At 38.7% G+C, this 13830-nt stretch overlaps 1 protein-coding gene across 3 annotated transcripts in view; it reads right to left on the minus strand.

The window, feature by feature from the left end:
• The window catches only part of CEP85L (centrosomal protein 85L), a 93842-nt gene that overhangs the window by 20330 nt on the left and 59682 nt on the right, over nucleotides 1–13830 (minus strand). For all 3 annotated transcript variants that reach the window (XM_084777320.1, XM_084777321.1, XM_084777322.1), the window contains exons 5-6: nucleotides 11468–11585; nucleotides 1787–1966 (exon numbers count right to left, since the gene is read on the minus strand). In XM_084777320.1, coding sequence (XP_084633446.1) covers nucleotides 1787–1966; nucleotides 11468–11585 — 298 coding nt within the window. The remainder of the gene's footprint in view (nucleotides 1–1786; nucleotides 1967–11467; nucleotides 11586–13830) is intronic.

The raw sequence follows: 13830 nt of genomic DNA on the forward strand, positions 1-13830 counted from the left end.
GTGCTAGGATTAAAGGCGTGCACCACCACGCCCGGCTGCAATGATAATTTTTATATTATATATATATACACACACACACACACAAACAAACTTGGGTGAGGCTAGTCATATCTTTATGATGTAAATATTATGCTCCTGTGGAACTGAGTTTAAATTATGTTAAAAATATTTAATTATAAGTCTGGATCTTCAAAGTTTATTAGGTACCCAAAAAGGTATAGAAACAAAGCTACAAATATTTTTTTAATCATCAAAGCAAATATTCATCTAGGGGGCAAATTCTAATTTCTAATTTTTCAAAGCAATATCAAAATACTTTTTATGAACTAAGGAAAAAAGATACATTGGTTATTTCATTACTAAGAATTTGCAAAGCCAATAGAACTTACCACATATTTAAGAACAGACAAAGGCTAAGGGAACCAACTTACATACTTATACGTATCATTAAGTGAGTATATATCACACTATCTTTCTTAAGTCTCCAATATAAAGGCGTCTCACCACTGAGGTCACTCTAGGGTTGCGGGTTTATGCCAACTTAACACCTATTACAGCACAAGAGCAGACTGTCCCAGTAAACCCCAGTCTGTGCAGCTTTAACTTCAGATTTTGTGTTCTCATTTGACCCTATTGACTTTAAACTGTACATCTCCCATTCACAAAACCATTTCACAACTAAGACCAATTAAGAAACAACCCAATCAATAAACAGGCTAATGAAATGAGTGGGCTATTTTTAAAAGACGAAGTATAAATGGATAAGAAATACATTAAAACAAAAGGTTTAACACCCTTAGTACATAAGGGAAATGCAAAGTAAAACTACACTGAGATTAGATCTCAACCTGTTCAGAATGGCACTCATAAAGAAAACAAATGAAAAAAAAAACACTGATAAGGATGCGGGAGAAGGGGAAGAGATGTAAATTAGTCCAGACATTATGAAAATCAGTACACTAGTTACTAATAAAGCTAAAAATAAAATTATAGTACAGCCCGGCCTACGCTGCTCCTGATCATATATACCTGACTCTAACCCAATACATCACAAAGATACCTGTATTCCATGTTTATTACAGCATTATTCACAATACATGACCTATAGAATCATCTTAGGTGCCTATTAGCAGATGAGTGGATGAACACAATATGATCTTTTAATACACACATACACAAGTATCTCTGTCTCTCTTTCCTGCACATGTGATTATGTTTGTGTGTGTGTATTATAAAGTTTAATTCAGCCATAAAGAATGGAGTTATATCATCTGAAGGAAATCGAATGTAAATGGAGATCATCCATTAAGTAAAATAAACCTGATGAATAAAGATAAATATTGAATTTTTCTCTCATTTATGGATCACAGATCTTTTATATATACACAAACCCATATAAATGACATAAAATCTACACATTCAGAATAAGGGGCTTCAACTTAATAACTTGAACAATGTCCTTCTGAAAAGATAAGCTTCACTTCATTTCCCAATACTTACTGTCAATCAGACCGAGAACAAGGAATTAAAATAAAGAAAAGAGTGCAGGCATTTGGCTTTACAAAGTTTCCCTCCTAGCTAGAAAGGTACAACAGAGACTTGATTCCTCAAGTGGATCTTTAACTCTGTGCCAATAGCACCCACTTCTTGAAAGCTGCTGCGCACAGCACTAACTACTGTAAGACAAATGATGACCTGAGGGAATACCCGCAACAGGCAAGTGATAATCACGCACTGTTTTTCAAGACAGCAGTTGGTCCACTACAAACTTACACAAAACACCCACCTTTTCCTCCAGTTTCTTTTTCTCTTCAGTAAATTGGTTTAGTCTTTGCTTGAGAAACTCGTTGAGCTGTAAAACTTCTTTCTCGGTAGATGCTAGCTTTTGCTCAAGTTCTTCTTGTTGGGAATGGGACAAGGATTGCTCTGAAAATGGAGCCTGGACTGAACTGCTCTCATACCGTGGCTATTGGGAAAAAAATAACAGGAGATATGTCTTCACAAGTTTACTTGTCTTGAACAAATAAAAACAAAATGGAAAGGGCTTACAGTACGTAAATACCTATAAGCTTTAGAAACAGACTGGTCTCCCATTAAATATTAGCTTTTCTGCTTCCTAGATACAGACCACAATTAGAATAAGTCAGTATCACTAAGTCTTGGTTTACTTGTCTATAAAACAGAAATAATAAAGCTACTTGCAATGTTTATTCAACAATAAAGTATACATGCTCCCGGCACACAGCAAAAAATTCACTGAAAGGCAGCTAGTACCTGGCTTAAAAGCATACTTAAAATGAAAAGACTGTATTGCACACCTTTATCCTTACAAGTAAACCTTTTGGGAAGTAGTTAAACAGAAACTAAAGGGAATATGGTAGTGAATTCACTGGAAACTAAGGAAGAGCATTGGGATATTGAGTCTGGGACATAGTTAAGACCAGTCTCAAAAAAAAAAAAAAAAAAAAAAAAAAAAGAAAAGAAAAAGAAAGAAAGAAAGAAAGAAAAGAAAAGAAAAGAAAAAATTTTCACTAGTAATCATTTCAACTATTTAAACTCAATAAGCATTAATAGACTGGTTCTATAACTAAAATAAGATTCATAAAGTCAAGGTTTTTGTCTGTGGTAAGGTATGCTCACATACTTGCCTAAAATCATGCCTGGTACCATACACGTGCTCAAAAAATAATCATAGAATGAAAAGACTTAATGGAAACTCCTCTAGAGGAAAAGATGATCCTCCTTGGGTTAAATTCTGGAAGGATACATATATATGTGTGTGTGTGTGTGTGTGTGTGTGTGTGTGTGTGTATTTCTTTACACGAACCAACCGAAAAGTAACAGAGAACTTCTCCTGCTATTTATTCAATATATATATTGAATTCAATATATTGAATACATACTCAACATATATATTTTTTCAATATATATTTACAAAGTATACCCATATTGGTCAAGACTGTAAAGATGATAAACAAGATTACAGAAAAAGGTCCATAAAACAAACAAACTACACAATTAAAATTAAAATGCTAAGATGGTGGCAGATGTGATAGTTAGGGGAAGGTGGTACAGAAGTGATTTTGAACAAGGTCTTAAGGGAGCAGCACTTTGCCAAAAGGTAGGCACTCATTCATTTTTGTCATATGCAGGAACAGCTCAACACTGCAGACTCTGGCATTAGCCTTTATCAATTTAAATTTTAAAGGAGAAGCCTATAGATAACTATAGCACAGGAAACAATACAATGAAGTGGCCAAATAAAGGTCATGATAAGTACAAAGTATGGGGAAGTCGGAAATGAAGATAACACTGGGAAAATGAATACATGGGCTTTAGTGCAGTAGTGGATTTTGAAACATTTCTTGTCAAATAGGTGGATTCTGCTGTAGTGATTGGCTTTTGTCAACATGACACAAACCTAGACATATCTGGGAAAAGGGAATCGTAATTGAGAAATGACTCCATAGAATTAGCCTGCGGACAAGCCAGGCACTGTCTTGATTGCTGACTGACCTGGAGGGCCCAGCATCGGCACTGCTGAGCAGGCGTCCTGGCGTGTGGGAGAAAGTAAACTGAGCAACCTAGGAGAGGCAAACAAGCAAGCGGCCTTCCTCCAAGGCTTCTGCTTCAGTGCCTGTCTCCAGCTTCCTGCCTTCAGTTCCTGCCCTGACTCTTTCCTCTTCAAGAGCTTTTCACCATGGTGTTTTAACACAGCAATAAAAACCAAAACACATCTGCCAAAAAAAAAAAAGAAAGCTATCCAGAAACAAATATTTTTTTAAAAGGCAGAGCACACACTGAGAGAAAAGGGGAAATGAAAACTGATTTGAGAACATTACTATAGAACTCCCAATACTGAGTTCAACCTTAATTTCTAAGAAATAATAACACAGAAATAGTTTTAGAAAAATTGACTTTTTGAAAGTTTTGAAACTCTGTATTGTCTATATTCAGCCTGGTGCCTAGAAAAGAAGTGTGTCCTGGTTTCACTCTGTTGCTGGATAAACCACCCTGACCAAAAGCAACTTGGGTTTTATTTGGCTGACACTTCCAGGTCAGAATCCATCATTAAGGAAAATCAAGGCAGGAACTCAAGAAAGGAAACTGCTTGCTGGCAGTCTCTCTGGCTCACTACCAAGCTCATGCTTAAGTAGCTTTCAGATAGAATCCAGGAGCACCTGCCATGGGGTGGTGCAGGCCACGGCACGGCCGCAGACCAATCTGAGCTGGGCAACTCCTCAAGCAAAGCGTTCCTCTCAGATGACTCTCTAGGCTGTATCAAGTCGATAATTAAAGCTAACTAGACAAAGGGGGGGGGGAGAGCAAGAGAGTGCTAAAGCAAGGCCTAGGAATGAAGTTGTCATCATTTACTCAACAGGTAAGCATGCTCATATTAACAGTGCTATTGACACTGGACTTAAGGTCAGTTACAAATGTATATGCAAGTTCTAGGGCAAACACTAAAGAAAAATATTGAAATAAAAATGACAATATTCATATAAATGTTTAATTAAAGTGACAAAAGAAAAAAAAACCTGTCTTACACCAAAGCGGAGTAACACAGAATAAGAATAGAAAATATTTACACACGCCATAGCTTACTAAATCAGCTGTACCCATGATTACTATGACCATCCCTGGTTTAAGTGCACCAAGTAAAGATTATCAGAGTGGATCAAAGAGCAAGACCCCCTACGTATCGTCTATGAAAAATCCTTATCTAATCATACAAAACAGCCTTTAACAACATGAGAGAGTACCAAAATACTTGGCAGATGTGTGTGTATGTGTGTGTGTGTGTGTGTGTGTGTGTGTGTGTGTGTGCGTGCGTGCGTGTGTGTATAACAGAACTGAAAGAAGAAATACTTAAGTCTACTACAGTCATTGGAGACTTTCAACAGCTGACCAGGGATGTCCAACCACAGAAGGCAGAATATCAATAAAGACACAGTTGCTAGCAGTCACATCCACAAAGACTCGTTCTTCAACTTCACCACACACTTCTTAAGTTCCTTTGAAACAATGACCAAAAAATCAGCACTGTGGTTCATAAATCACATCCCAAAGGTGAAAACTCATCAAATATCTGCCTTCAGACCACATGTAAATTAAACTAGAAATCACACACACACACACACACACACACAAATTGAGACATTCCCAAATAAAGCAATGTTAATATGGCTTAAGGAGGAACTCTCAAGAGAAACTTAAAAACAGTTTCAGTGAAAATATTAACTAAAAATGTGTGAGATTTAAATAAAGTACTTAGAGGAAATTTATATCACTCAATATATATATAAGAAAGATGTAAAAAAGGAAAACAAGAGAATAAAATCAATGAAATTAAAAATAAGAGATATAGAAAATTCAACAAAAGCTGAGCATTTTTATAAGAAAAAATTTTAAAAATCAATATATACCCTAAGAGAAGAAAATGAAAGAAGACAGAAATTACTAACGTCAGAAATAAAAAATTAATTACAGGTCCCATAGAATTCCTCCACACTTAGAGAACATTATAAACGTAATGAAATGGAACACTATCTGCCAAAACACACACACAAAAGAAACCTGTAGTTGAAGTTCATTAAATAAGCAATTAATAACACCCTAAAACAGGAACCACCAGGCCCTAAACTAACTCCCAAAACACACCAAAACAAAGCAAAACTATAAAAATTTCAAAAAGGAACAAAAGAAAGAAAGGTGGTGGAGAATCTAGACCATCTCGTCTGGAGTAATGCCTCTAGATCTGACAGGACAAGTGAGAACCACAAAGGAAACCACTGGTAAACTGACTCACAGAGCCATCTACTGGCCTCCCTGACTACAGAGCCATCTACTGGCCTCCCTGACTCACAGAGCCATCTACTGGCCTCCCTGACTCACAGAGCCATCTACTGGCCTCCCTGACTACAGAGCCATCTACTGGCCCCCCTGACTCACAGAGGCATCTACTGGCTTCACACTGCTCAGATATATATTTTTTTTAAACATGCTTTTGGTAATACAATAATTATATAATCCCAGAATAACATTTATTCAGGAGGAAGTTATAAGGAGATATTGAGTGGCTCTACTAAAAATACTGTTTTCAAAACAAATTATTCTAGTTACAGGAATGCTAGATTCACATAACTTCACTGTCCCACAGGGACCTACTGTTTTGTAATTGAAGCCAAAGGAGACTACACTACCCTAAATGCCTCCTACTTGCATAAGTCTTACAGTTACTCAGTTTTTACTATTTCCTGATTGCAATTTCCAATTCGTTTAATTTTTACAAATAATATATGAGGGTACACTGAAAAATCCACTTCAAATGAGTTTTGACATCTAAGAATAAAAATCTAAACAAAAAAAATTGACAAAAATAATTCCACAGACAGAAGCATGAGCCAGGAAATATTCACTTCTCACTTTTTAACTCCAGTAGAAAGAACAACAGTATTTTTCTTTTGGAAATAAATAGACAATTACAAAAATGTATATATAAAACTATGCAAGTAATTTTAAGACCAAAAAAAAATTAAAAGAGAGAGAAATAATGGAATAAAGTGGCTACGCAGGCCCTAAGTCTGTATTCCCACTGGATTTTCTAGGCAAGCTAGGCTTATTCACAGACACAGGAGACTGCGACTCCCAGATCGCAGTCCTTTACTTAGGTCCGGTGGCGCCAGTGGATACTTCTGCATCACAGCCCCTGCCTGCATGGCTCAGGGAACAGCACAGAAGAAGAAAGCAGAAAGATTCTAAGAGCCAGAAGACCAGAAAATCGGCTGTGGGACAGTCTTTCCTATGCATAAGGAACACCCAAGCAATAGCAATATAATTAGGCCTATTAGTACAGGAGAACATGTTCATGGCCCACGCCTAGATGAAGAACTACAGCAACTACTGCCTGCTGGGAGAAGAAGAATTAGCCTCTCACAGAGATGAGCACCCTATTGGCTGTCTAATGAAGAGCGGTAAGCCTTGAAACCATATCACACAAACAACAAAAGCAGATTCAGCAGGATGTGTGTGTGTGTGTGTGTGTGTGTGTGTGTGTGTGTGTGTGTCTGCACACACATATATACACACACATTTACAGATATGTACATATTGATATATCAAATATAATCAAAGCAAAAGAAGCTATCAAGAAGCTATTATAGTGGAGGACACGGAAAAGTTTTGTGGGAGGGCAGCTAGGAGGAATGGAGCAGAAAGGGGGAAGGGAAGTTATGTAATTCATTTCAATTAAAAAATTTTAAATATATATATTAGGAAGGAACATATAGACATGTTCTATATATTTATATATATAGTTTTTAGTTTTAAGAACTATGAATTCAGAAACTATATTTTTTAACCTCATTTAATACTGTGGATGTTAATGTTAAATGGGATCACCTGTAAAAGTGAAACTCATTAATTATAAAACACTTGGTACTAGGTAAAAATTAGAAAACCTTCACAGTAAAGAAAATATAAAGAAATAAAAGAAACAAGATTTACAAACAGAAATATTCGATTAGAGTGAGCACTGGTGTATTTTTCGTATGAGTGTTTTGTCTGCACGCATGTGGGTGCACCACATGCATACAGTGCCCACAGAATCCCGAGGTGAGCATCAGATCCCCTGGAACTGGAGTTTTAGATAGCTGTGAGCCACCAATGAGTGCTTGAACTGAGCCTGGGGCCTCTACAAGAGCCCCAAGTGTTCTTAATCACTGTGCCATCTCTCCAGCCCTGCACCAGAGTGCTCTAATTACAAGTTCTAGCGTTCATTATTTTGTTGACTGGAAAAGTCTTTGGAGCAGGGGCTGGTTAGCTTCCAATGAGGGCAGATTAGAAGTTGCTTCCCTCATCTAGAGTACCAATAGGATGTCCTCCCCTTTGTCCCTCAGAGGAAGGATAGCAGGCTACCAAGAAGAGACTTGATATCCTACGAGTCTATACAGGGGGAGGAAGTCTCCCTCAGGCACAGTCATAGGGGAGGGGAGTAAGGGGAAATGGGAGGGAGGGAGGAATGGGAGGATACAAGGGATGGGATAACCATTGAGATGTAATAAGAATAAATTAATAAAATAAAATAAAATAAAAAAGTTGCTTCCATATGAGACAGTTAAGAGTCAGGGTAAGAAAAAGCCCTGGCTATTCTGAAGAGCAAGTATAACTGGAAAGTCACAAAGTGAATACAATAGATGGGGGGTGGGCAGAAGGGCACCAGGAGGAAGAAGCCTCATCCAGAGAGAAGCCAGGCAACCATGGTGAAAAGATGAGACAGTGCACACCACCTCCAAGCTAAGCTGCGCATCCACTTGTGGGGTTTAGTGAGAATGACTCATTTTGGCAAGATGGGTCAGCAGTGGGGAGAAATTACATTTTGTCACTTCATGTGGCTTGAAGGAGTATATAGTTGCCATCTTGACAAAGATTAAAACTGAGCCACTCTAGGAATTTACAACTGTAATTAAGGAAGACTGAAGTCAAAAGTCAATCTGACAGCCCCAAGGTGAGAGGCAGCTGTTAGTAATGGAGAAGAAAGGGCAGACACTGACAAGCCTGAAAGTGCAAGAGGCAGGGAAGTCAGGCAGTACCAGGTCAGAGGATTGCAACCCACTCTGAACATCAAGTCAGTGCTTGAGGGCTGACAGTCCTGAACCTGAGAGCCGTGGGTGCATCAACCTTGTGCTACCCAGACCATAAACTTCACTGACATAGACTGAGCAGCTGAAGTACAAGGATTATACGGCATCCACAGCCACATCCTTGGGATGCCTGTACACATCACAGTACTGTGCTTGCTTCCTGACTCCCAACGCATTTGGGAGACACCTTCCCAGGTATGGCACTAGCTACCCCGGAGTTTATACACAGGGTCTTAAGAGAGAGGGAGAACCTGTTCAGCTCAGATACTGCAAAGCTAAAAGTGGCCAGCAAGGGCTGCTAGTATGAAAAGAAAAACTACTGAAGATGGTACAGCCAACCCGGTAAAGCCCAGCACCAGCATAAATCATAGGAAGGAGGAGCATATACAAGCTCAGCCTGCTGGGCACGGCAGTGCACGCCTGGAAGATGAAACAACCATCCCAACCACGGGACCATGGGAAAGGTTAAACTCCGTAAGAAGAGCAGAGGAGCAAAGGAGAGGTAGGAACAAACCCACTGTTTCCAACACACTAAAACCCTAATGCCAACAGCAGAGCAAAAATAATTATAAAAAGGACAAAACAAATCTAACCACCCACGATAAGCAGGAAAACCCACCCAAATGAATACAACTGGAGATGAAAGGGGGCTGCTACCAGAGTCCACTGAGACCCAGATGATCATTGGCAAGTATTTTGAAAACTGATAGTCCATAAAAGAAGAAAATCTGCAAGAAACTCCTAAAGATACAATTCAAAATTAAAACGAGCTATAAACATATCCATGAGAAGAAACTAGGCTGCAGCAGTAACAATTCCCCACAAGTGGTAAGCCAGAACCAGCTAGGATCACCCCTGATGTCTACCAAACCTTTAAAGAGGAGCTAATACTAATACTCTTCAAACGGAAGGAACACTACCAAACCTCTTCTGCAAAGCCAGCATACCTGACCTCAAAACCATGGTAACAAACCGGCAGAAATAAAACTGTGGAAATGGTTAAATTACTAAAAGTGCAATCCTTATTTTTTTTTTTAAAAAAAATACTATAATTGTTCACCAAACTAGGAAAAAAAAAATATGAAAGCACCAAAAATTCTGAGTAGCAAAAGCAATCCTAACAGAAAGAACAACACTGAAGGACCCATAACATCTAACTTCAAATTACACTACAGATCCATAGTAACAAAATTACCATGATATTCGCACAAAGACATACGTTACCAGATAAAACAGTGGAACCACAGATAAGACCACACAGCTACCGTCACCCCATTTTTGACAGGGGTGACAAATACACACTGGAGAAAAGACTCTTCACCAAGTGGTGCTAAAAGAACTGGCTATTCACTCCAGAAGACTGACGTAAGGTACATACCTCTCATCTTAAACACAAATGAATTAAAATATAGATTCAAGGCTTTCATGTCAGACCTGGAACTCGGAAATTCTTAAAGAAAAACGTCCCAGCACTTAAAGACGGGTCTGGCGAGAGGGCTCAGCAGGAAAAGGGTGCTTACTCCAAACATTAAGACTTGAGTTTGGTTCCCTGCACCCTAAGATGAGAAAACCGGCTCCTACAACCTGTCCTCTAAGCACGAACTCACGATGGCACATACTCATAAGGACACACACATAACTAATAAATGTTAAATAAATTAAAATACCCAAAGAAATAGGCCCAGGCAAGGGCTTCTGGAGAGGAATCCCATAGCTCAGAAAACAACTATAGGAACTGACAAATAAGACTGTACAAAATTAAATTTTCACCAGCGAAAAGATAGTCTACAAAATGGGTAAAAAGCTTTGGCAACTATACATTCAACCATGGATTAACACATAGGATTTAAGGGGAACTGAAGAAAAAAGTCAAAACAAACAACAAAATCACACCAAATTATTCAATCAACAAATGAGCAGATGAATAATTTTCAAAAAAAATACAAGTGTTAATAAATACTTAAATGGTCAACACCTTAGTCATGGGGAAACGCATGAAATTACCTTACTCCAACCAGAATGGCTATCATCTTTTTTAAAAGCCAGCAACGCTAGGAAAAAGAGCCATTAAGCACGGTGGCAGGAATGTAAACAGGTGCAGCTGCTATGAAAACAGTTTGGAAGTTCTTCAAAAAACAAACCAGTACTGACACACAAGCCAGCGCTACCACCCAGCAGGAAGGAGCTAAGCACACCAGAGACACTTTCGGACCTGTTTTTATTGCTGTGCTATTTGCAATAGTCTGATTATGGAACTACCCTACATGTCAATAAATTTAGGAAATATATGTATACAGGATGAAGTTTTCTTCATTTCTAAAGAAAAACTAAACGGTTATTTGCAAGAAAATGGATGATATAGATATCATCATGTTAAGAAAAATAAGCTATATATGGAATCTATATTTAAATATACACATATGTATATATATACCAGAAATTTCATTTCTCAGAACTTTAATTTACAAAGATGTGAGGAAGAAAACAATTTAATATACCCCAAAATAGCAAACAACTTTAACTTTCATGAGTAAGAGATGGTTGAATAAATTATGATTTCTATTGAATAAAAACTAAATGAAAATGCAGAGAACAAAACAATGAGCATATCCTTATGGATTTTTAACTAAAATGTATTTTATCTGTTTATCGTGTGCATCACTTCTGGAAGGATATACTGGACACCAATGAAAGCTTATTCTATAAGCATGTGGGAATTCAGTGTTAATTCAAAACACTGATTTAAGGGGCTCTGATGTTACAAACTATAACATATAATCTAAGTACAGGTTTATTAGTCAACTACGAAGTGCTCTAAGTCTTACCTGTAAACTACTGATATAAGCGTCTTCACAGTTTACATAATGTCCTAGCATGGCATGCTGTGCCCGCAGCTCATTGTCCCTTATCCTCTCGTGTAGGTGGTTAATTTGTTGCTTCTGCCTGTAGAACATAAAGCGAAGTCACATTATAAAGAACAAACTATTCTAAGAAATAATAAAGAGAAATTTTAGTATGCTAAAGTTTTGTCTCATCTCAAGAAAGAAAGAAAGAAAGAAAGAAAGAAAGAAAGAAGGAAAAGCACAGTGTTGGAGAGCTGGTCAGTATACAAAGTGTCTAACACCTAAGCATGAAGAACAGACTCAAATCCGCAGAATCCATGCTTATGTCAGGCAGGCCTGGTAGCTGCCTGTAGGATTCAGGATACAGAGACAGAGGACGCCCAGGGCAAGATGGCTAGATAGACTAGCTCAGGGTGGGGTGGGGTAGGGTAGGGTAGGGTGGGGTAGGGGGAGCCTGGCTCAGCTACAGATCCTGCCCCAGTAAATAAAGGGGAGAAGGATCTAGGAAGACATCTAAGACCAACTTCAGGCCTACATCTAAGCACACTGCACACACTTGTGCACCTACACACATGTAAGTAAATATAAATGTGCCCACACACACACATGTGCACCTGCACACATGTAAGTAAATATAAATGTACCCCCCCACACAAAAGCAAGAGCAGAAGTTATTACAGCACAATAATGATATGTGTATGCATGTGTAAACAAATCGAAGTCTATGTAATTTCCAAGAGAGGTAAATTATTTTTTCTGTTAACATAGGTGTGATAACTGTCTGGAGCTGCATGTGGCCTGGGTCTCGTTTGTGGCTGGCGTCTAAAGCAGAGAAAGTATTCCTGGGACCACGTCTTTGACTCTGTAGAACCTGATGCTAGCTCACCAATGCAGTACTGACCTGTAGAGCTGATCAGCTGGGACTCAAACAATATACTTAAAGATACTTTTTCAATATGTTACATGCATTAATATAAACAATGTAATAAAAGCAAATTGTCAAAACTGTTCTCGGATATTCAAGTCTAACTGGTAACTATGCTGCAAAGCACCCACCACGCTTTCACTATAGTGTCCAAAGAAAAAGATGCTTATCATTTACCAGTAACACCACATTTCCTATTCATTTTTCCCTCTCTAGTTAGCATAAAAGTAGTGAGCATGGCGTCGCCATCCTTTTCCTGGCACTTTCCCCAGGTCTCCCCTCCTCAAGCTGTGCTATCACCTGTCCTCCATTATTCCATTTCCTCCCTCACTTCAGATCTCTTCCTTCCACACTCATGATCCCATGCCAGTTTCATGACCTACACACACACACACACACACACACACACACACACACACACACACACACACACACGAGAAGGGGGGATATATAATTTTAAATTTAGGTTCCACACATGAGAGAGTCTATCCATTTTTTCTGAATATGTCATAGTTGTGCTTTTTTGTTGTTAGCTGCATAAAATTCCATTGTGTACAACATCACATATTTTCTATCCATCTTTTGATAGCTGGTCCCATGTAAGCTGGTCCCATGTGCGGGTTACTGTGAATAGTTCGACAATAAACATGAACGTACGAGTATCTCTGTGGTATGTTGACTTAAGAATTCTTTACGTACGTCCTTTTATTCTTCCCCCCACTTGCCTCTAGACTCCCTGCGCTTTGCTCAATGTTTGGCTGTGAGTCTCAGCATTTGTTTTGAACTGCTGCTGGCTGGAGCCTCTCAGAGGACAACTGTACTAGGCTCCTGTCTGAAAGCATAGCAAAACATCGTTAATTGTGTCAGGGGTTGGCTCTCTTCCAAGGGTTGGGTCTTGGGTTGGGCCAGGCATTGTTTGAACATTCACTTAATCTCTGCTCTATCTGTTCTATCTTTAGGCAGGGTATGGTTTTGGATCAAAGCTTTTGTGGGTGGGTTGGCGTTCCCCTCCCTCCACTAGCAGTCCTGTCTAGTTAGAGGGCGTCCTCTTCAGTCTCCATGGCCCCTGCTACTGGGAGTCACAGCTAGAGTCACCCCCATGTCCTCCCAGAGGCCTATTCTGATTTAGGTCTCCAGCTTGTCACAGAGATGCCCGCCCCTACCACCACCACAACACGATTTCTTGAAAACAGGCATTCTGGCTAAGGTGAGATGGAATATGGAAGCAGTTTAAATTATATTTTCCAAATTTTTCAAGTATTTACTGGCTATTTGTGTTTCTCCTTCAGAAAATGGTCTATTTGGCTTATCAGGCCATTTACTGACTGGATGACTTCGACTTGAGATGTTAATTTTTACAATATTCTATATTAAAAATTCAAGACATCAATCCCTTGTATAAAATAAAATTGACAAAAGA

This window comes from Acomys minous (assembly GCF_964271855.1).
Source record: "Acomys minous genome assembly, chromosome: 3".
In the NCBI taxonomy this organism is placed as follows: domain Eukaryota; kingdom Metazoa; phylum Chordata; class Mammalia; order Rodentia; family Muridae; genus Acomys; species Acomys minous.